Raw genomic sequence first — 23,059 nt, 5'->3', positions numbered from 1 at the left:
TCTCTCTCTCTCTCTCTCTCTCTCTCTCTCTCATCCACGGAAACATAACACAGATCGTGGAACTAAAATAAATAGATAAAACAATAGCGAACAATCTCACAATATCTCTGATGCATTTTTCTGCCAATCGACTTACACAGGTGGCAATATCCGCTTTGGCTCGTAGCAATATATAGATTCATGATACTTGACACCAACATATTCCTTTAAACCATTTCAGTCTCTTACGTTTCTTCCCCCGAGAGCAATTCTTGGCTTAGGGACGTTTCTCTCACCCTTCTTTGTAAGTGGCCTGCTCGTATAACATGACTCTTTTTTAACTCTGTGCTTGGGGGATTTGCTTCCTTTTGTCTGGAGCCTTGCGGTGAGGTAAGTTTAGCTCGAAGTAAACACTGCGGCGCGAGTTTTCACGGTCAAATAATCAAGTGAAAGTTTCTCTTCCGCTTACGTACAGTCTGCAAGGCCCGATCATCCCCACGTGTTTGTGAATAAATGGTGCAATTTTCCGCGCGCCAAGATTGTCAGGTAAGAGATGGTTAAACAGCGCACCGATTGTCAGGGAATGAGTTATTATATGAAATGCGTGGTAGGAAGAGCGAAGAAATGGACCAGGTATTTTTGTTGAAGTGTCTGGTTGGTATTGCGTAACATTGCTTTCTATCTCTCTCTCTCTCTCTCTCTCTCTCTCTCTCTCTCTCTCTCTCTCTCTCTCTCTCTCTCTCTCTCTCTCTCTCTCTCTCACTCTCTCTCTCTCTCGTTGATCATCTCTGCGTCTCGAGCTTATTGTGAGAAGCCGTGCTCTTGGGATCAATATCATCTAACTCTTCTCATGTGTACGCTGAGGGGGAAGAGAGAAGCACTAGGCATCTTTTAGCTTTTCCCGGAAAGTCAGCATTAGTGAAGGCCTGCGGAGATAGAAGCGGAAAGAGAGAGATATGAAAGTGAATACAGACGAGGGAAGCAGCACAGAGTGGGGCGCTGTGATGGTTGTAAGGGGAGAAAAAGGAGAACATGGACAGGACGAGGGAAGCAATACAAAGTGAAGCTCTGTGATGGTGGTATGGAAAGACCAGGCGACGGACGGAGGAAGAATGAATGTGCAAAGAACCCAGAAGATTACGAGGGAGGCGGCGGATTAGGAACAGAGAGGAGAGGGAAAAAAAAGAAGGATGTGGTCAAGAAGGGCGCACGAGGGAGATTATATACGCCAGAATTATCACCGACTTGGTCCCTAGAGGTAAGGTTAGGTAACAAGAGGGAAAAAAATAGAAGGCGGAGAGGAGAGAAGATTCAGCCAGGGAGAGTGAACGGTTTGAAAGGAGTCAGGACGCAGGATGTTGCCGCCCTTGCTTACCGAGAGGCAATGCTGCTGCTCAAAGGTGGGATAAACAAAGAAACAGGGGAAATTATTATTACGTAACCTACATGTTGCTAAAAGCCTTCATGTGTCGGAAGAAAAAGAAATACAAAATGTACGATGATCGCTCCAGGCAATTTACTGCTGGAATTCATGAGTGATCAGTTGCAGCCTTCATTTTTTTTTTTTTTCTTAATTTCTTTCTCCATGGATGAATACTTGCATCCATTTCTTTCCGCTTGACATTCGCTGAGCTGAAGACGTGATGGGCTGGAATCGAAGTGAACCTCAATTTCACGGTGTTACGTGTATACCCTGATTGGCTTTGGCTTTGGCTTCGTTACTTTTCAACTGTATCACGTTTCGAGTCGTGGTCCAAATGCTGTGCTTTTTTTCACCTTTTCTTTTTGATATTTGTAGGTGTCATTTCATGAAACTATTACATCTTTCATAAACTCCTGTTGATTATTTAGTTATATTCCTAACACATTTCATAACTACTCTGTCTGTTGTGGTAAGTTGTCCTTCCTCCGTTTCAAGGTTTGAGGCAGGTGGCGTTGGCGGTGGCTGAGCTCTGGTGATGTTCTTGGAACGTGGACCAAGATGTGAGATTGGAGACGCTTGTCGCCACACATCTTGCACACAACATACTGAACACCGTCCGGCCTCGAGCAGCAGAACGGAGATATAAATTCTAAGTAATAAATTTAATGTTGTTGAGGCTGCTTCTCATGGTAATGGCGATACTAGAAACCCTTTTAAAAACTAATTAACAAAAAATAGTAGTGAAAAAAATTAAACTGGAGCAGCAATATCAAGACATTCAGAGATGTGCCGAGGGATACAAATTAGGACTCCTGAGACATTCTCCAGCCACAGCTATTAGAGATTGGTCTCCTTCCTGCAGCACCTCCATCATCTATGCGCTCTTTACTCTTATTGTAAATTCGTTACATATTATAGATGGAGATGATAGGTGGAAATAAGTAGGTGTGTTTAATACAAGGACTGCTGCGTGATAGCTTCCTGCAGTTTCCCTTGTTTTCTTATGTTCACACACACACACATACACACACACACACACACACACACAGGCAGCACTCGTATCACGTTTCTATAATTTATCAAGATTAAGAAGCTTTGTTGACCTACAAACCCATTATTGGTGTCTGGTGTTTCTGTTTCCCAGCCCTCCTTCTCTCGGCCTCACCCACATTCGCATCATCCCCCGGTTTCCCTGTCTGGCGTCCGTAATCCCGTCCTTTCTCGCACATGTGATTTGTAGGAAGCAGTGTTTTTGGCAGCAGCCTCCTTCAGTCCTTACAGGATTACACGAAGGTTCCTTGAGTAAAACGGATAATAACAGTCTTAATTTGATTTTATCTTTAATCACATTATTCTTCAGCCAACGCAGCTTGTCTCATCCCCGCCAGCACCAAAGTGTTAACGAACTGTCGCTCTACTTGGGCAGCGAAGGCTTGTGATGCATTACAGCAGCTACGAAGAGTCACAAGCGCCAATGCAGGGTGGATGTGGCCTTGCTGCCCACCACTCACCCGCACTGTTGCCTCAAATGCTTCACAGGAGGACCGAGCTTTATTCGTTCGCAGTGTGCGCTGTTCCAAGTCTGGCATTGTCTAAGGACCGTCCTCAGCACACACTGCGTCTACTTGGCACGTGTGTGTTATGTCATGTACAATGAGGCATTTTCAAGAAATATTATTGAGTCGAAAGGTGCTGTTCATTATCATTAAGCAATTATTATCCTTTAAGAAAGAAAATAATAGGTAACGGTAATTGGCGCTGTGTGACCCTGATCTGTGTCAAGCTTCTCAGCAGTACTCGCACAGCACACACCGCTCATCGACAGACACACTCAGTCTTCCGAAGCAACCCAGCCACATCTGCTTTAAATAGCAAAACTTGACATTTAAGGAAAGTGACGAGGTCAAGGCAGAGAGCCTCTCCCCAAGGGGTAAGAGACGGTGATGAGCGCAGATATCACCTGGCGTATGGCCACTAGATCTCCCTTCATTTACACCGCAAGGCTCAGGACGACAAAAAAAAAAAAAAAAAAAAAATGTAGTCAGGGAGGAATACTTATAACACAGATGCTGCTATTCACCAAACGAAGTTCAAAAACATTCCGATGTGTGAGAAGCACCTGATGAGGGGAGGTTGACAGGGGCAGGCTATGGATGGAAAAATGAGTCGCTCCCAGCTGGAAAAACAGGACATTTCGCGGAAACGAAATGGAATAACTAAACTGCAGAGATGAGAGAGAGAGAGAGAGAGAGAGAGAGAGAGAGAGAGAGAGAGAGAGAGAGAGAGAGAGAGAGAGAGAGAGAGAGAGAGAGAGAGAAGAGCGATCTTTACCTTGGCGTAGGTAAACAATGGCTGCCAGTGATGGTGATGATGCTGACCCAGAATTTGGTGATATTAGTGTCTGGTACGAGCATTACGATCCTCATGCAGCCTCCACGTCAAGACTACGCTCGCGCACAAATATCCAAGCCTCTTGTTATTTGAAGGCATGCACGGCCTACAAATATCCAGGATGTTTGTTATTAGTCTGTAAACTGTGTAAGATTGGAAGCACACACACACACACACACACACACACACACACACACACACACACATCGTTCCCTAAAGCATTGTATTCCTCCCTCATTGTTAGACGGTAAAATAATTCAACGGGTTTCTCACACCAAAGTCTCAATGAAGTCATCATAACAATGGAAGCAGTGAATTCAAGTTTGTCATCGACTTTCTAATGAATCTCTAATGACTATTTATCATACGTTGTGTAATCCCCGCCTCATGCATTGTGTGTCTGTTTGTGACTGTACTCGGCCTTCTTACTTGAGAAAATTAACCGTGGCACAAAAGTAAGATTATAAGGCGTATATTTCTAATGGGTAAATAATTCCCTAAGTATTGTTCGGGTATTCTATCTGCCATGGAGTCTCGGCTTTTTTGCCTTTCCCTTTGTATGCTTGTTGCTTTGTACTTTTTTATTTGTTTATTTATTTATTTATATATATTTTTTTTTTTTTGCGGTATTAAATGCCAATAACTTACACACACACACACACACACACACACACACACACACACAAGTTCATTGCGTCGCGTCAAGTGATGCACCGCAAAAAAATAATGAAGATACGACATGACCTGAGAGGACCCGCGCCAGGCAGGTCATGTACTCACCTTCGTTCCGCACCAACAATCTGTACACAATACGAGTGATGGAATCAACAAAATATGATAGACACTTTTTGCTTAACACAGTTTGGCATTCATTGGCGTCAAATATTTCGCTATTTGTTTCAGCTTTCTTTTTTCTCCTTTTTTTTCAAACTGTCAGTAATTTTCTTGAGTAGCACGCGGACCTCCCTGTATGGTCAGTCTAGCGAGGAGCCTCAGGAGTGAGGCGTGAAGCGGCGGGGAGCTGACGGACCACTGCGTTCCCTGCGAGGCCAGACATGAGGTGGTCCCAACCCGCCACCTCCCGCGCATGTCAACCCCCTCCCTTTCTCTCTCTCTCTCTCTCTCTCTCTCTCTCTCTCTCTCTCTCTCTCTCTCTCTCTCTCTCGTTTGATTTCGTTCTGTATTCTCGCCTTGTGTAAACTGGGACAATATCCGAGCGTTTGCTATTCAATGTGTTTTATGGACTTCCTGTAACTTCGCCACAGGCACTAACCAGAGGCCTGAGTGTTCGGAAAGGGCAGCATCCCCCCACTAGTACCGCACAACACCAGGGAGGCTGATACAGTAACGTTCCTGTGTGTATCGTTCGCTGCTAATAGTGTCAGTGCGTTTCCGGGGAGAAAAAAAAAAAATTTATATCAGTGAAGCAGCAGAGTATTTCGTTAAGCGTTCTGAACTATGGGGAAAAAAAAAAAAAAAGGCAGGTTTTTTTTAACACTTTTCTATTTTTTCCCGTGGCAAGCTGGAAAAAATACGTTGTCGAGCTTAAAAGTTCGCAGTTTTTTGTTGCTTCTCGAGCTGTTTATATATTATTTACAGTAGTGGTTTATTTCACTTTTCCTTTTGATGATGCGGACATCCGTTCTAGTCTCTTTCTCTTTTTTTTTTTTCTTGTTATTTTTATTCCCCAATCCTACACGATGAATATTCAGTGCTGTATGACTTTTGAAACCACGGCGCAGTGTTCGTTACGATTGCAATCAGTCAGTGCAGCGTGACACGTCCAGCCCTTAATGAGTTAAAACTTTCGTTGTTGGAAACAGATCTGGTGGCGAGTAGAATTTATGATAACTGTTCCAAATCTCTTTTTTCTTGATGTAATCGCCTACATGTTTCGGATCGGAATGTAAGTAACATTTTATGGACAGCGAGTAGGAATGTTGTATGCTGGCTGTGTGAGGCGAGGTACACAGTGCTCATTTGCTTTGATACCAACACAAGTAAAGATATCTGAGGTGGAGCGTGAGCAGCAGATCAATATACGCAATTTCAACGGTATTATTTTGTCAGATTTTTCTTATTTCACCTTTCAGTTTCTTAAATTTGATCACTAGTAAAGGTGTCCAAGGAGGAGCGGAAGGAGTCGATTAATAAAGATTTCGAAAGTGTTATTTTTATCAGATTTTTCTAATTTCACCGTTCACTTGCCTTGATCACGTGAATATATCCAAGGCGGAGTGGGAGGAATCGAGAGGAGTGGGTTAAGGTAATCTATCGCATCCTTCTAATTTAATTTTTATTGGACGGTGCTTTTCGTGCAACTCCGTATTAAAAATAAAATTAAATTAAAATTACATTGATATATACGTGACTTCATATTATTTAACAGTCCATTTCCCTGATTAGCTTTGATTTATCGTCTGGAAAATCGCACCGCTCTCACACTCGTAGAGGTAACTGTCTTCTGGAAATTTTGAGTGTAAAGAGAAAGGTTTCACTCAATAATCTGTCATTTACTATATCCTAAGCTGTTTTGTGCACACTTTGGCTCTGTCTGATGAGGTTTTTCCGCCCAACTTTTTCATTTTCTTTCCTTTTTAATCAGGGATGTCCAACAAAGGAAAAAAATAAAATAACACACAAAAAATAAACACTTTAAGAGAGAGAGAGAGAGAGAGAGAGAGAGAGAGAGAGAGAGGGGCGGGGTGATGGCATAGAGTCCTTCCTTTAAGTTACCACGGTACAGTAGTCAAGTTTCCATCCTACCTGAACTGACAAAATCCACTTCTCTATCGATGCTTGTTACCGGCCTCTTCCTCCTGCTTCTCCTCCTCCTCCTCCTCCTCCGCCTCCTCTTTCTGTACTATCCTGTCTCTCTCACAAACAGCATAGAATAGTTACCCAAATAGCCTAGTAAGAACCTCAATGTCTGTTGCTGTTTGGGCTTCCTTTGTATTCCCTTGTTTTCCTCCTCTTCTTCCTCTTCCTCCTCTTCCGCAATGAATTATCCAGGATCCGATGCCGGTTCCAGATCACAAGCTTCACAGCTTTCCAGAATTGCTCGTTCTGTGTGACGCAATACCAGCAGACACAGAATAGTGGTTTCAGTCTCTCAGCTTCGCAATCGAATACCAGTGACAAAAAAAAAACAGCAACGATGGATCAATTTGGGTCAGATCTCTCATAATCTGGTAGGGGGTTTGAAGATTAAAAGGGCAATGAACGTGGTTTTGCCAGTATAGCTCTTGAGTGAAGGAGGTCAATATGTTATGTGTGTGCTGCCGTGTTTACAGACGTGGATAGCGACCAATAATAGTTACTGGTGTGTTATTAGACGCAATAGCAAAAAATAGGTAGAGTATTCCATTATTGGGAAACTGAGGGTTTAGAGAGAGAGAGAGAGAGAGAGAGAGAGAGAGAGAGAGAGAGAGAGAGAGAGAGTTGCTCATGCTAAATACCTTCATCCCTTCCCGTTGTGTGTGTGTGTGTGTGTGTGTGTGTGTGCTAAGGAGAGCCGAAAATGAATTATTCTGCATTCATTACACGTTTCTAACTCCCTCTTCGTTTCGCATTCCCTGGAAAGAAAAGATGGAAAACGTAAAGGGGGAGGGAAGATTTAAATGCAATGAATTTGTATCAGCATTTCGACGAACTCCTTTCCTTCTGCTTACATCCGTTCCCGCTCTCATTCCCATTCATCCCTCCCTCCTTCCGTGCCTCTCTCCGCCACCCTCTCTTTAAGGTGTCAAGAATACCAGAACAGCAAATATTTGGAATTACCTTTATCATGCTAACCTCTGGGTACGCGAACCAGCACTAACACATCTACGGAAAAAATAAACAGAAAAATCCTATGACGTCCGCGGAGGGATGGGTGGAAAACGGAGCACTGGGATAGAGGGAGGGGAAGGGGCGTGGATGGAAAAGAGGTGGGAAATACTTTTGTATTGAGACGGGAGGACATTCCCCATCAAGACAAGTAAGAGTGTGCAGAAACACGTGAGGTGGAAGGAATGGTGTTTATCTTGCCCAATTTGGTCTTTGCGCTGTGTGAAAGTATGATTGTGTGTGTGTGTCTCTCTCTCTCTCTCTCTCTCTCTCTTAACATCCGTAACATACTGTAACGAGCAGACAGCAACGTCATTACCTAGTTGCAGTCTGCTAGTTACCCGAGTGTGCTGCCAGTGGGTTGATATTACTGGGACGAAGGTGGGGAGGCCAGGAATTATATTAGGGTGTGGTGGGTGTGGGTGGGGGAAGCGAGTTTTTCGCGTAAGGGGTGAGAGTGGGGAAGTGAGGTGTCGTGGGAGGGGGGTGAGTGGGGAATGGGGAAGCGAGGATTATATAATTTGATATTATTTGATAACATGTCAACTTTTGCCGCCTCCGATACCGGCAGTCCGTGTGTGTGTGTGTGTGTGTGTGTGTGTGTGTGGAGAGGGGTGGGAGGGGGGTGGCTGAGAGACAGTGAAGGAACTTCAAGGCAGGTGGCGGTAGTGGTGGTGGTGGCGCTGGGGAGGTAGGGTGGCTGACTTGTTTTGGTCAGCCCTGGTTTAGTCTTGCCACACACACTCTAGTGACCGGTGTTTCCATATTCCTGGCAGCTTCTTCCTGCACCAAGCAGCACCAGAGAGGCATGACTATTTTTAAGGTGAGTACAGCAGGAATTACGCTAGATATTGGTGGAGAGATTGGAAGAAGTGTTATTGGGATATTTTTTGAGGTTATTTATTTATTTTTTTCAGTTTTCTTCACATCTGAGTCTGAAAACAGCTGGAAATTTTGCCAAATATTGAAGGGTCGTCATTATGTAAACCATTGGTTAGCTGAGGTGACGTAGGTCGCCCCTAATTAGTCATTATCTGCTTCATTTCTCACTTATTGTAAACCAAACTGTCACAAAATGGAGCCACATGTCTAGCTTTCATATCCGCAAGTCACATATATCCGCCATTGCGTGGTTTTTGGTGCGATGAAAGAATAATTGAGGAAAAATAGCGGGCGCCTTCTCCTCTGAGGTTCCCGCCACGGGCCGCCATGATGGATTTCCACTTGTTCAAGCCTGTCGGTTCCAATATTTTTTTTCCTAACGACTTTATTCGGTTTCTATAGTAAGTTTTTATGGTTTCTAAAAATATTTAATTGCCATTGAAGTGTTTTTCTTGTTTCTGTTAAGTGAATATGTTGAATTTGCAGCTTTTTTTTCACGTAAATATAGGCCGGTTTTTAGGTTGATTTTTTTTTACATAACCCGGTTAGTGGCTTTTTAATTTGAGGCTATAATGAAGTTCTTATTGCTTCAGAAAATCGCTTATGATTTTTTAAGTGTTTTTAGCTCCTGTTGAGTTGAGTATGCGGACTTTAAAATGGTTTGTAGTCCAGTTAAAAGTTGAGATGTTAACATTTTGTTTTGTTATTTTCTTTTATTTCAGCTTGCAACTAACTTTAGATTGTTTTAAAAAATAGTTCAGATTTTTTAAATGTTTTTTTTATTCTTGTTAAGTTAAAATGGGTGGAATTTTCAATAGTTTTTAATCGTGTTTAGGTTCCAATACTTTTTTTTACACTTTTATTTTTTATTTGTATACTTCTGGTTGTAAGTAGTTTTTAATTCTTTGAAAAGATAGTTGATATTTTTTAAGGTATTTTTAATTCCTGTAAACTCAAAATAAATGGATTTTTCAATTGTTTTAGGGGTGTGGAAAGTTCCAACAATTTTTTCATATTTCTTGTTAACATTTTTTTTTTAATGCTACTCAGGCTAGAGATGTTATGATGTTGTGGGTAGTAGTTAAACTTTATGGCAAGTCAGAATATATAAAGCATTCGAGCCTAGCTCCATTTTTTCTAGGGGTCAATTTCAAAATGAAATCCGTTAGCTAACGTAAATAAACGTGACGTCATCAACTGTGACGTCATCGGACAGGTCTCCATTCCCTCAGTCTCTCTTCGTCAATATTTATGGCAATTTCCATCGTTTTGGAGGTAATGAGGATGCAGGGAGGCGGCAGGGTAGTTGGGTCAGGTTAGGGGCTAGTTGGTCATTCGATGGGTGTGTTTTGGGGTTAGTTGGGGTACATAAAGGTTGGTTAGGTTGTGATTTTGGATGTTTTATGTGTGTTTTCGGATGTTTTTGTGTTTTCGGTATATTTTTGGATTAGGAGGAGGAAGAAAAAGAAGGAATGGATGAGGAGGTAAGAAAAAAAAAAGGCAAGAAAAATCGGGTGTTACGTTAGTTGTGTTTTGGGGTATGTTTGGGGTATTTTAATGTGTTTTTGGTGTGTTTTAGTGATATTTGGGTGTGTTGATATATATGGAATGATTTAAGTGTGTTGGTGAGTTCTGGGTGTGTTTTGAGATGTTTTAGATGTGTTTTGGTGTGCTATGGGTTTGTCTAGGGATGTTTTGGGTGTTGGAGTGTTTATATATATATATATATATATATATATATATATATATATATATATATATATATATATATATATATATATATATATATATATATATATATACACACACACATTTTTGGGTGGGTTTGAATGTGGTTTGAGGTATCTGAGTGTTTATGAGTTTTTTTTTTTTTTTGGCGTATTGAGTGTATTCTGGGATGTTTTAGGTGTGTTTGGGGATATTTTGATGTGCTTGGGAGTATTTTGGATGTTTTAGGTGTTCGGAAGTAGTTTAGTCAGTATTAGGGGATGTTATGGGTTGTTTTAAGTTATTTTGGCGTGATAGGGGTTTCTTTTAGGTGTTTTGGGGATGATGTAGGCCTGCTGAAAACAGGTATTGGGAATGTCAGGATAAAACAACCGCATATATATATATATATATATATATATATATATATATATATATATATATATATATATATATATATATATATATATATATATATATATATATATATAATTTTTTTTCTCATTTATAAGTTGTTGTCCTGTACATTTCATTCATTCATTATAATTTATTTATCCATGCAAAGATCAAAAGCAATATAATATTTTGGTTTTGCTGCCAAATTTCTTGCCACAAGCTGATCGCAAACCTTTAAGTTTAGGTGAACTCACGGTCACAGCAAGATTAGGATCGTGTTTACGTTCGCATTGTGGCTGGATGTGGCTGTCAGGAGTGGACGCGGCAATCCATTCATCCAGACTTATATTACGTAAAGAAAGAAAGAATAAGACTAAATAAATAATTGGAGGTAGACAAAGAAAGGGAAGTATTCTGGATCTGGTGAGTAGGCGGCGATGCAAAGGCCATATTGGTGACAAGCAGACCCCTGGCATTGACCTTAAGAATCACCACCACACGGGACCTTCCTCCAGGGGACTAGTTAACTTACCATCAGCTGACTCATCTACCACCACTACCTCGCCCTCATCACACCCCAAATCAGAGAAAGACCCGTGAAGTAGTGACAGTGTAAACAGTGAACAGCTGGTGGCAGTACACCGGCGCTACATTCGGGTCTGCAACTTTTTCATCTCTTAATATTCGTCATTGGAGTGGTTTTTATTCCACAGTCATCATTGTTTGCTGGTTTATTTCGGGTTAGTGTGTTGATTTTCAGTCGATAAAGCTGCAATGTATTTGAAATAGTCTGTAAATTATTACTATTTTTATTATTAATTGTTTACCAAAAGTGAGAGGAGACACCCTCCCTCCAGCAGACCAGATTTTCCCCATTTTGAAAATAAGCATGATATTTGGAAATTCTATATATGTGAGGTGTATTACTTGTGATTGCAGTGTACGTATAGCAATTATAAATTCTTATCATGACTCAGTATACATTTGTTTATATTTTTACAGAGAACATGAATGGGGTAAGCTGCCAACCACTTCTGGATCGGTTGACCTTTGCATTAGTGAAGACCGGAGTCATCAGTGATCTCTCAAAAAGGAAAACAGAGTTGGAAAAAATCAAGTTTTGCTTAGGAGTTGAAGTAACATATTCTGATGTCAAGATTAATGTTCAGTGAGTATAAAAAAAAAAAAAATATATATATATATATATATATATATATATATATATATATATATATATATATATATATATATATATATATATATATATATATATATATATATATATATATATATATATATGAATTATAGATGTCATTATAACACAGATGCAATTGTGTATCATTTGTTAATAGTGACATAACTACCATCAAATTCAGGCTCTGTTCATAGTTTGTATATAAAGAAAATGATCCAGCCATCTTTAATGTTGCCACTACCAGTGTTGACTACCCATACATTGCCCCCAACTTGTGATTGTCCTGTGTAGCTGTTACTAATCCAAATATCCTTTAGCCTTTCTTTGTTTTTATATACTCTGTAGTAGATTAATTAATTACATACCTTGCCTCTCTCTCTCTCTCTCTCTCTCTCTCTCTCTCTCTCTCTCTCTCTCTCTCTCTCTCTCTCTCTCTCTCTCTCTCTCTCTCTCTCTCTCTCTCTCTCTCTCTCTCTCTCTCTCTCTCTCTCTCTCTCTCTCTCTCTCTCTCTCTCTCTCTCTCATCAGCCTCTATGATTGCCATACCAAACAAATATCTCCTTCACACCTTCTCAATACATCTCAATCATTCTCCTGTCTATTGCAAACATCCTAGCAAAACTTGTCTCTGTCTAATTTTTTGCTTTGCTTTTTTTTTTTTTTATTTTTTATCATTCCCTTACACACACACACACACACACACACACACACAGTCACACATATGCTCATTTAAGCAAAATTAGTATAATGTAAATGCAAATTATTTCCAGAGAAGAGATTCAAAACCTGTTGGATGCACTCTATGATAAGTGTGAAGACCATAGTAAATCTGAGGCCCTGGCAATGAAAGCAAAGAACCAAGGATCTAAGGTATGAAAAGTGTGTGTGTGGATAAATAAGTTGGTTGATTGTTTCTGCGAAAAATTTGTATGTAATTTTCTTCACTTGATAAACTGCTTGCCATCCATATATCAGAGTAGGACTTTAGGAGGATTGCATTTTTCGTCTTGGTAAAAGTGTTTGTGCTTAGTGTTAAACTTGATGTGTTTGGTTAGTTTTAAACCAGCAATAAATTCAGTGTTATTGAATTAATTGAGGAAATATTCTTTCTATATGATGGAATTTAATTTTTTTCCTTGTTTTACAGGCGTATTTGAAGAAAAAAGACAAAGAAGCATTGAATTGCTTCTCTGAAAGCATATGTTTAGCACCAGCAGAATCTTCAGTTCTACCACTTGCACTGGCTAATAGATCAGCTGTGCTCTACCAGATGCGCAGATACAAGGTAGTGTATTATGGGGTTCTAAATTTGTAATACACATTTCCATTACTTTTACAATCCTTTCTTTCTACTCTATATACATTTCTCAGGAAGGAACTTCAACTGCTCAACATTGATGACTGCTTCAATGACTCAACATTGATGAGTTATGTTTTCTTAGTCACAGATCATATTTGATATTCCGTTTATTTTTCCTTGCCCACAGGAAGCTTTGCAAGACATGGAGTGGGCAGAGGGTGCGTGTTATCCTGCAGCTCTCAGGCACAAGTTGTTAGTTCGTCGCTGTCGATGTTACCTTTCCATGGGCGACATAAAGAAAGCAAGAGAAGTTTTAGAGGCGTGCAATAATCACATTCACTTAGTTCCCCTTGAGGCCAAAGGTAGGAGACAAAGTGATCATGGCAACATGACTGAGGTGACTGTTATATGTTTATCATATGCCCCAGCAATGGTTATTTTTAATATATCAAGTAAATATCAATTGTCCTTTCATATTAATGTTTTTGTAGTGGAAAGCAAAAACACCAGCACCAGTTTACTTATTATTATTCATTTACTTTTTCCCAATTATTAATGTAGCTGTATTCATTTAATTGTTGTAGACAAGTACGAGATGGAAGTTGCAGATCTAAAGCAAAAGATAGAGAACCACGTCCCCACTAGCAGTACAATCACCTCCCAAGAAAATTTGCAGCAGCCTTCCTTGTATGGCGGAGAAAATGAGACTGTGAAGTACATCACCAATGCGTTTGAGATGAAGTAAGCAGGATATATAAACATGTGGAATCTAATTTGCTTTCTATCCAAGTCACAGAAAAATCATATACATTACTTAGGTACTTAGGTTGCACACTTTTTATTGTTATTATTTATTTATTTTTACTTTTATTGAAAGGAAGCTGGCCAAATATAAAAACATATAGTTGGTATATATTGTCATTTGCATTCCCTTTTGTTTCCTTCACTCTAATGCCAGCTCACTGTGCTTACTGCTGCTTTGAAATGCAGAGATATTTTAACAACTTACTTGTTTCCAAAATTTTAAAGCATAAAGTGTGAGGTGTAAAGTTTGGATATTATATTGTTTTGTCTCCTCAGAGAAAATGACAAGTATGGCCGTCACATTGTTGCTGTTGAGGAAGTCAGTAAAGGGTCTGAAGTGTTTGTTGAGAAACCTTATGCCGCAATCCTGCTTCCTGAACATCACAAGACACATTGCCACTCTTGCTTCTCAAGACTTTTGACTTCATTTCCGTAAGTAGTCTTGGATTATTGTCTGTAAAGAATGCATGATCAGAGACCAAATCAATATGAAGAATACTTTGGTTGACTCAACTTCCTGACAGATGTAGCGGTTGTCGTGATGCAATATTCTGCAATGAAGAGTGCAGAAGGGCTAGTAGACTGTGGCATCAGTACGAGTGTGGGATCCTTCACATCCTCTCCTCAGTCGGCATTGCTCATCTTGCCCTGAGAATCCTTCTTATCACAGGATGGAAACTCCACTGTTATATCAGGTTGTGCTTATTTGTTGTTAAAGTGATGTTAGAAAATTGTGAAAAGATTTTGGTCCCAAAGACTTGTATCATACTACTGGACTGTCTCTGATGAAAAATATAATGAGATATCTATCTTAGGTCACTGAAGGAAGTTTTGGTGTCCTTCAGTTCTGTTTATATTAATTTATTTTTCTAATTGCTGTCAGAAAAGTATTTTGGCCATGAATTTTTGTTTGAATAATAAGTGTAGCCCTATGGTGTCACTAAAAGTTTGGAGGACCAAAACTTTTTTACTTTCTCTCTAGGAGCTGGTGTTAGATAAAATTAACAACACTTTTCAATCACCCAGATTTCTTGACATTATCAGACCAAGAGAAAGTGTACTGGTAAAGAATCTATGGGCACAAAAAATACTCCCTTGAATTTATAGGATTAAGTTTTTGGGCCTACATTTTTTTTGTTTTTCTCAGTACCAGTTCAGCTTTTTGTAAGTTTGTGAGAAAGTTTTCTTAATCTGAGTTTTGGAAATGTGAGTGAAAGGAAATCAAGGTATTGGGAGGACCACAAATGAGGTGGATTGATGGTGTGAAGAGAGAATTGGTTGCAGGAAGAATTACTATGGAGTAAGGAAGAGGGGTCGTGAAGGGTAGGGGAGAATGGTGAGTAGTTGTGAATGCTGGCATCACCATGAGGGCCTTTATGGCACGTTCTTCCATTTTATGGTCTGATAAGCTGATTAATTTAGATATGAGACAGGAGATAGGTCTTATGTGACAGGATTAAACCAGGTCAAAATTTGAGCTCTGGTTAGGAGAGTCTTGTATGCTGCACAATTGATCCTGCAAAGTGTGGCCGTTGGAATTAGTTCTCTCCTTTCAGAGGCCTTGAGGTTAAGATATGAGAGAATGCTATTGAATGTGTATGTATGCATGTAGGTGTCTTCTCTGGGTTACCCCATCATCATGAGAGATGTCAGCTTAGTATGTAGACAGGTTTGCTCTTGTGATGCATTTTTTGAGCACCAGATTTATGTAATTATACACATGCCTTTTGCTGATTGGTATTATCCAAGTTTGATTAATCAGTGCTTCCAAAACTGCTGCCAGTTTAGTGAAACTTGTTGAACAAAATTTGTAGGATGACAGATTATAGCCATTGTAGATGTATGCCAGTTACTTGGATATCACTGGGGAGAAAGTTTGTAACTAGAATAAAACCTTGCTAAGTCAGACTAATTGGGGAAAGGCTGATCCAGCACTGCATTTAAATTTCTTGACTCCAAGGTGTTCAGCAAGCCTCCCTGCACCTTGCTGGATGTCCAGGGCACACACTGTTATTCTTTTAGGTTCTTGCATGCACCATTTGTAGACAGACTCACTGAGGTTTTCTTGCTGCACTTCTTTGCTACATACAGGTCTTTCCCTTTCCCTCGAAAGTGTCTGACTTAACTCATATCTGACTCAGAGGGGTATAATTTAGTGAGATTTTACTGTATGTGATATAATTAATCTTATAGGACTCCCTCTACTACTTGTAGATGAAAAGAGTGTTTCTTCAATGTGGAAACACTAGATGAGTCAGAGAAAGAAATAATCATAGTGGTATAAAGAAAACAATAAATGCAGAGAACAAGCTGATTATTTTGGAATACATGAAGCATTAACAACTGTTTGCAAAGAGGTACTTATATTCTGTGATATTAATTTGTGTATAAGTTGTTCCCAGATTCATATCCATGCATGTATTTGCTGTTGATGCATTCGTGAATAATCCTAATTTTTATCCATTATTGCATCACATCTGGAATTTGATGTTTATGTTAATCAACAGAGAAGAGGTGGTTGAGGGCAAAGTAGCAGGATTTGGAGAGAAGGGAGTGTACAATGGCCCAGACCTCATTGATAGGTATCGGGCAGTCTTCCATTTACTGCCACACTTCAACTCTTGCCTCCTTGAAGATCAACTTCAGTATTGTCTGGTTAGTTTTGTATCTTTCATATGTGAATGAAAATAAGTGTGAGGAAATACAGTTATTGATAGGAAGTACATTAGGGTATGCTATAATGAATGGATGTAATCAGGTACAAATTTTGCTGTCACAAACATTTTTCTTCAATGTAAGTGATGCTTCAACAAACAAAAAAAAAAATGTTGCAATACATGTAGACTCACAGAGGAGTATCAGCAGTGAGGCCATTGGTATCACCAAATGTCAGTCACTGTCTTAAACTGGGAAAGTTAGTTACCTTAGAAGTTAAGTAAGAAATAAGTTCTGGGTGATAAGGTGGAAGAAATGTAGTTGGTATTTAAGTATTGAATATGGCATGATAATTCTACTATGAGCAAGAAAAATATGTAATACTTCTAAGTATTGAATACTTGATAGTTAAATCTATAAACCTTATAATATTGAAGAAGAAAAGGAAGAAATAAAAATTGCAATAATGGTGAAGAGAATCTGTAAGGTTAAGCATGCACTTAATAATGTAATATCAATGAAGAGATGGAAATACATTGTTGATTTGCTCAGTCATTGCATTTAGCCTTAGATATGATATGACAGGCTATCATTTTCTTGCTGAAATCATCATTGCTGTGATCTCCATGACAAGTTAAAGAATGTTTTCCTTCAACATTAGCTAGCATTTGACGTATGGTAGCTTGGAAGGTTTGGTTTAAGACTAAAGAATAAGTGTAGCTTTAATATCAAGCCATCTTTAAACCTTCAGGCATTGTTGAAAACTGCTTCTGTGATTTATTTTGGAGAATATAAGGCCACTCTATAGATAGACTTCATTGCTGATTTCCCCAAACCAAGAACACTTAAGTATGGGCAATCCTCTGGACCGAAAAATTAAATTGTCACAAGTATTTAATGCCTCAACAGAGCACTTAGTCCTGCTTGATCACAGCTGAACAGCTGAAATGAGCTTACAAGGTGATGTAAGGCTACAGAGTCTACTAAATGAAAATCAGTATGAATATCATGTTTATGACGACTGAAAGTGTGTTTGTGATTCGTGCTGGTGCTTATGTCATGGAGCAGCTTGGGATGCTTGGCTTGTTTGCAATACAGCAGATACTCAGTTGCATGAAGTACACATAAGTTATATATGTATATGTATTATGATATTCCTGATAATATTATACAGTAATTTAACTGAGGGAATGTTTGCAAATGTGATTGTAAATGTGAATGCATGCATGTGGACAATGTGTCTTAGCTATCCTCATCAAGTATGGTATGTAAATAGATATTATTAAGACCACTAGTTCTGACTGTCTCTCCATGTCTGCATCACATTTTTTCTAGCAGTAAGATAAATGTCATATTTTCATGTCATGACAGCTGCAGAAACAAGGGCCAAAGCTGAACTGATCATGGCCTGGTCAGTTAACAGCTTGTCCTGCAAGCCTGTCAGATCTGGGTTCATTTCCTAGTCATATCCACCTCCCATATTTTATAGGAAATAAGTAACTCACTATTTCATAATGGAAATCATAGTTCTTAATTTAATTATGACAGTAGTCACCTCATTGTCAAAGAACAGTAGCAAAATGTGTTTGTTCTAGATTGTCTTAGTCAGGTCTGGGACTTTCAAAGTGTTATAATAGTAAAAATGGTGTTCATATAAGGATATCACAGTACACCAATGCTTAAGGAGTTTGATTTTGCATGATCTTTCACAATCTCATGCAATGAAAAACATTTCTGAACTAAATATCCTTTTTCAATACCACTTATCTCTAGACAAAGTAGTCATATTCAATATTCAATATATGTTTTTGCTATTTTCCAGGCAGCCATCCTTCTGGCAACTGCAATTTCTGATAAGACAAATTTCATAAAAGAGAACATGGATGAGAATGGCGAGAAAACAGACCTTGATGTGCCCCATCTGGCCTCAGCAGTGATGCGACACATTGCTCAGCTGGTGTCCAATGCTCATGCAATTACTCAGCTCATGCCATCAGACAGTGGTGAGCCATCTTTGATTACAAATGCATCCCACTTCTGTTTCAAGATTATAGTTTAAGATTGCTCTCTCTCTCTCTCTCTCTCTCTCTCTCTCTCTCTCTCTCTCTCTCTCTCTCTCTCTCTCTCTCTCTCTCTCTCTCTCTCTCTCTCTCTCTCTCTCTCTCTCTCTCTCTCTCTCTCTCTCTCTCTCTAAAGTATATTCCTTATGTTACTTGGTCAAGCAAAGAAAATCTCAGCCTGTTTTAAGTTTTTATAATGTTCACATATTGTCACTGAAAATATAGTTCAATTTAATCCCATTTTAAATTTGCAGGTGGACACAGCAGAGTGGAGCAGATTAAACAGATAAGAGTTGCGTCTGCCATATACCCAACAGCCAGCATGATGAACCACTCCTGCAAGCCAAATATAATCAACAGGTATTAATTCACTCTGAGGTTTTTTGTTTTCATAATTAGTGGAAAGTAACAAAATACAGCACTGCACCAAGTTTGGCTTCTAATTTAAACCCTGAAGCATTAATAATTGAGAAATTTTGCAAAGATTTGATTACTTTGATGTTTTTAATGCCACTGTACAGGTACTAGAAACAGTTATATGATTTTTTCTGTGTGTGTGTGTGTGTGTGTGTGTGTGTAAACTTGGAAGTTATCTTTCATAATTATTATAGTATGCATATAATTTATTTATTTTTTTTCAGTTTCTACAAGGATGTTTTAGTGATTCGTACAACAGAGGACATCAAGCCGGGTGACCAAGTCAGTAATTGTTATGGTAATAAATGGTCCATTTCTTTACATTAACACAATAGGCATTTTATGATTCAGTCTCTCTCTCTCTCTCTCTCTCTCTCTCTCTCTCTCTCTCTCTCTCTCTCTCTCTCTCTCTCTCTCTCTCTCTCTCTCTCTCTCTCTCTCTCTCTCTCTCTCTCTCTCTCTCTCTCTCTCTCTCTCTCTCTCTCTCTCTCTCTCTCTCTCTCTCTCTCTCTCTCTCTCAGGTAATGAAGTACTTTATTCATCATTTTATCATTCCATCTACTGTTCTATCCCTAAACTATAATATAGGTCTTAGGTCTTGATGTAACTTTCAAAGCCAACCACCAGCCTTCATGATGAAAATTATGCTGGGGTATTTGTGGATTTTAATAAGAAAAGAAGTATCGGTGAATTTTTAAGATGAGCCCAGAATGAATTATCCTTTTTCCTATAGGATTTATGTCTCCTTTCATGGAATCAAGTTTTACTTACTTCCTGCTTTTTCTTAAGACCCATTGAAGTTTCAAATGTGATGTACAATTGTATCCATTAAGTTAATACACAAAGTTTGTATGAACTTTTATTTTTCTAAAAGATTTAATATTTCCAGGACCACATTATTGTCGCCAGACTCGGGAAGAACGGCAAGAGGCATTAAAGCAGCAGTATTTCTTTACTTGCAAATGTGAACCATGCACTCAGCCAAAGTACATGAAAAGTGAGGTGAGTGGCAAAACTTGAGTATATTACATACATATAATTTTCATAATATTGCCATTTCATGACCACTTGATGTGATTGTGGCAAATCACACATCACAAAACTGTGTGCCCATGATTTTGCCACTGTATCCTCCATGGAAAAGCCTTGCAGGAAAAATCACAACTATATGGTGACCAAGATTTTTTTTGCTTGTAATATCAACTATATTTTAAACACCAACAACTAATTATAATCTGTCTTTACAACTAAACCAAGGCAAGCTGGAGTGGATTTTACTGCGAAAACTGTGGTGGAGCATCTTCATGGATGGGGAATGAGGACCCTGGTGGCTGTAATACTGAAAATAATGAGGGAGTTCTTCTTTGTCTGCAATGCCACAGGGTGCAGCGCCCATCAGCACATCTTGTATATACTTGCTCTAGAGTTAATTCTCTTCATGAATCTGGTAAGTTTCCACGTTCATTTATGAAGCTGACTAATGACTGCTTGGATTAAAACTGAATATAGTAATGATTGTCACTTTGTTAGTAAACAATTGTATTTTCTACATCTTTACATAGAGCACTCTCTAATTTGGTGAGATTCATGCACCTTTAAAAAATTACTGTCGGTCAGTTTGTATTTGCTGGGTGACATTGGTTGTACATCTATATACTTGCGTTACATCTTAGGCTAGCATATGTACTGAATAAGTTCTTAATTTCAACAGGTGAAGAGGCCATTAGAAAGGGCAACTTGCCAGATGCTGTGAGTCTTCTCAGAAATGCCATTCAAATAGGATCAAAAGTTTACTTGCCTGAAAACCAGTATTTTCTCCGTGTGAGGGACACATTGGCTAGAGCTCTAGCAGATTCAGGTAAGTCTGATAACTTTACTATTTTAAGCAATGGCATCATTGATTTCCCTTCTGTAAAAAAAAATAAGGATTGAACATTGGGGAAGATACATGAAGTGTTAACCGAGAAACAGCAGACTGAGAAAGGGAAAGGCAGCTAATCCTTAAGCTCTTATGATTGCATATGATTACAGAAAAGAATTATGTTTTTCAGGTATGTTTGCAGCATTCTCTAACTCTTGAATGTCCTTGATTATAATTTCAGGTGACTATGAAAACTGTACTCTGGAATTACAAGAATGTCTGCAGTTTATGGAGCAACGTTATGGACCAGAGAGCATTGAACTGGCACATGAGTTTCTGAAATACTCAGAGGTGTTGGAGTTAGCAGCTGCAGTTAATGACAAGTAAGTAAATTCTAATATTAAGTATGAGAGTTCTATGTGCTTCTCCCATAGGATATTTTCTTTATTTAAAAAAAAAAGTATTTGCATAATGTCTTCCATCCAAACATACTGTATCAATTTTCCATATATACCTTCACTATTCTCACTATCACCTCTGTTCACACCACAGGTATTCTTGGATTATTTCCACTTTGCATACTAGACCCTTCATTTAGATTTCATGTTCAGATTATGCATTTGTCCACCTTATAATGCTATATTGTAGTCTCTCTCTCTCTCTCTCTCTCTCTCTCTCTCTCTCTCTCTCTCTCTCTCTCTCTCTCTCTCTCTCTCTCTCTCTCTCTCTCTCTCTCTCTCTCTCTCTCTCTCTCTCTCTCTCTCTCTCTCTCTCTCCATTTAAAATCAGCTCATGTTATTCTGTTCATTTTCAGGCTTCAAGATGAACTAAGAATGGTGAAAAAAAGAATTAATGACATATTCACTTTGAACTATGGACCACAGTGGAAAATATATCTTAGTACTTGTGCAGTTAAGTAGACACATGATATCTAATCTTTTTGTATGATTTCTTACTTTCATCTTTTTAAACTCTTGGTTCTTCATTCTAATGTATGATTTAACTTACTTACATTTACATAGCGTTCATCTGGTGCAAGCAATAATTGTTCACTGAAACTATTTATCAGCAATGATAAATTGTTTATTGAGAGTGAAGTCAATGTGGTTCCTGTCCCAATAGCTACCTAGATAGGAAGCTTAAGTGGTATAATTGTAATATAGCATAGTGAATGAAATAAGACCAGTTCTAGTCCAGTGAATTCGAAACAATGCCAAAATCAAACTTCTTTAAAATTTTAATCATAAACCACTCTTCATCTTCATCTCTTGTGACTATCAAGTACTTGCTTTGTGTTAGGCAGCTCTCCATCATAAACCATTATCCACTGTACAGTAAAACACTAGTTTGCTGACGGACTACTACTGAAAACACTGCTAAACTGAAATCCTGTATACAGAGTGAACAAAAGATTCAATGGTAATGAGCAGTCACTGGCAGTTGCATTCTTCTACCTTATTGAACTTTAGCTGATACACAAACTTCGGGAGGATCAAAGAAGAAATTATCGTCTTTTATTCCATCTAAATTCATATTTCCAAGTTGAGCATCAGGCAACCAAAAATGAAGATAGAATATTGTAGAGGAATCAATAAATAGAGTCACCAAACTGGAAAGCTTGCTGTAACTTGTGTAGCATTATAAAATGAACATGTGAACTGATGATGAATGTTATTTTTGTGGCAACCATAGAGTAATTGATAGTTTTAGTGGAAATCATGGTCATTCATGTTCATCTCCATATGTGACACCTGGATCTCTCAAAGAGCCTCTCATCATTGTTGTTCCTGCATTAGTAAATCTTGAATAAACTCATTTGTTGTTTTCATATATCAGAATCTTATTAGAATATTTTCCCTCACTTCACCCATGTGATTTTGAACTGATGTTTTCAGGTATATGAAATGTTTCATAAATATTTATGTTCTATAAAGTATTGCATACATATTTATGAGTGTATTCTAAACACACATATTTTTCCATAACTGAAATTATAATTATTGCAGTTAAAATAGATAACCATCATCAGTGCAAATATGGGATGGACAGAGCATTTGACTTGTGTGGCACTGGAAGTGAGTGGAAGAATGAAATGGAATGAAAGACGACCATGGAACTACACAAGGAAAAGTAATTCTAAATGAATGGGGTATAACAGGAA

General features: G+C 38.7%; 2 protein-coding genes across 4 annotated transcripts in view; one reads left to right on the top strand and one right to left on the bottom strand.

The window, feature by feature from the left end:
• LOC135111222 (G-protein coupled receptor dmsr-1-like) overlaps window positions 1-5,251 on the bottom strand; it is a 39,911-nt gene extending 34,660 nt beyond the window's left edge. The window contains exon 1 of the mRNA XM_064024355.1: window positions 4,574-5,251. The gene's annotated coding sequence lies outside the window, so the exon portion shown is untranslated. The remainder of the gene's footprint in view (window positions 1-4,573) is intronic.
• LOC135111218 (SET and MYND domain-containing protein 4-like) overlaps window positions 1-22,713 on the top strand; it is a 43,780-nt gene extending 21,067 nt beyond the window's left edge. Inside the window, exons 1-17 of one of the 3 annotated variants that reach the window (XM_064024336.1) lie at window positions 8,290-8,444; window positions 11,609-11,774; window positions 12,572-12,671; window positions 12,949-13,086; window positions 13,289-13,463; window positions 13,686-13,842; window positions 14,182-14,337; window positions 14,430-14,600; window positions 16,413-16,560; window positions 18,383-18,563; window positions 18,875-18,980; window positions 19,262-19,335; window positions 19,927-20,039; window positions 20,295-20,484; window positions 20,749-20,895; window positions 21,140-21,281; window positions 21,713-22,713. In XM_064024336.1, coding sequence (XP_063880406.1) covers window positions 11,614-11,774; window positions 12,572-12,671; window positions 12,949-13,086; window positions 13,289-13,463; window positions 13,686-13,842; window positions 14,182-14,337; window positions 14,430-14,600; window positions 16,413-16,560; window positions 18,383-18,563; window positions 18,875-18,980; window positions 19,262-19,335; window positions 19,927-20,039; window positions 20,295-20,484; window positions 20,749-20,895; window positions 21,140-21,281; window positions 21,713-21,818 — 2,265 coding nt within the window. In that variant the 5' untranslated portion in view covers window positions 8,290-8,444; window positions 11,609-11,613 and the 3' untranslated portion in view covers window positions 21,819-22,713. Of the gene's footprint in view, window positions 1-8,289; window positions 8,445-10,850; window positions 11,347-11,608; window positions 11,775-12,571; window positions 12,672-12,948; window positions 13,087-13,288; window positions 13,464-13,685; window positions 13,843-14,181; window positions 14,338-14,429; window positions 14,601-16,412; window positions 16,561-18,382; window positions 18,564-18,874; window positions 18,981-19,261; window positions 19,336-19,926; window positions 20,040-20,294; window positions 20,485-20,748; window positions 20,896-21,139; window positions 21,282-21,712 lie in introns of those variants that run through there. The other 2 variants (XM_064024335.1, XM_064024337.1) reach the window with 2 other exon arrangements.
• Window positions 22,714-23,059: the final 346 nt, after the last annotated feature.

The sequence above is a fragment of the Scylla paramamosain genome, chromosome 21, assembly GCF_035594125.1.
Source record: "Scylla paramamosain isolate STU-SP2022 chromosome 21, ASM3559412v1, whole genome shotgun sequence".
Classification (NCBI taxonomy): domain Eukaryota; kingdom Metazoa; phylum Arthropoda; class Malacostraca; order Decapoda; family Portunidae; genus Scylla; species Scylla paramamosain.
This window is presented reverse-complemented; position numbering and strand designations above follow the sequence as displayed.